Genomic DNA, 716 nt, shown 5'->3' with positions numbered 1-716 from the left:
TCCTGCTGACCCAACTGTGCTTGTCAGCCGTTCATCGGTCTTGTGAGCACCTCGGTGCTTAGCCCAGCCCCCGGCCATCCTCCCCAAGTGAAGGCTCCCACTGACCACTTGTGCTCCGGGCCTCAGGAGTGCAGGGTAAAAGGTGGGTTGTTGGAAGCCAGGATTCACCGGAGCCGCGTGGACACCGCAGTCATGATGGCAGGGCCCCTCGGGGTCTCTGATTGGCTGAGGCGAAATACATGTGGTCATCCCTGGATGGACTGGGTGGACATCTCCGGCCCCTGATGAGATCAGAGGGTAACTGCTGTTGACTTACGGAGGAAAAGTAAAAATCTAAGGAGATTTGTGCTCACTGAAATTACCGCCACGTTAACTGGACGCCTCCAGCTACTCAGATTGTGGCTAGGGCTCTGCGACCGGCATGTGTAGTGAGTCCAGTGTTCAAGAGAGGAAACTAGGCTCAGGGAGAGTAAGTTACTCCCCGGTCCTGTCTTTAGCGCGATAAACTGACTCCCCGTGCTTACTCCAAAGATGGCGTGTTTATTTTGAAACGAGAGAATGTCGGCGATTTGCCGGATTGTGTTTTTTAAAGGCCTGTCTGTCCACTTGCTCTAGGTGGAAAGTGAGACCAACGTGCTGCAGGACGGCTCCCTCATCGACCTGTGCGGGGCCACCCTGCTCTGGCGGACCGCCGACGGCCTCTTCCACGCGCCCAC

General features: G+C 56.4%; 1 protein-coding gene across 1 annotated transcript in view; it reads left to right on the top strand.

The window, feature by feature from the left end:
- The window catches only part of PELI2 (pellino E3 ubiquitin protein ligase family member 2), a 123,745-nt gene that overhangs the window by 119,496 nt on the left and 3,533 nt on the right, over positions 1 to 716 (top strand). Inside the window, exon 7 of the mRNA XM_015566524.1 lies at positions 616 to 710. Coding sequence (XP_015422010.1) covers positions 616 to 710 — 95 coding nt within the window. The remainder of the gene's footprint in view (positions 1 to 615; positions 711 to 716) is intronic.

Source organism: Myotis davidii, unplaced genomic scaffold (genome assembly GCF_000327345.1).
Source record: "Myotis davidii unplaced genomic scaffold, ASM32734v1 scaffold281, whole genome shotgun sequence".
In the NCBI taxonomy this organism is placed as follows: Eukaryota; Metazoa; Chordata; class Mammalia; order Chiroptera; family Vespertilionidae; genus Myotis; species Myotis davidii.
This window is presented reverse-complemented; position numbering and strand designations above follow the sequence as displayed.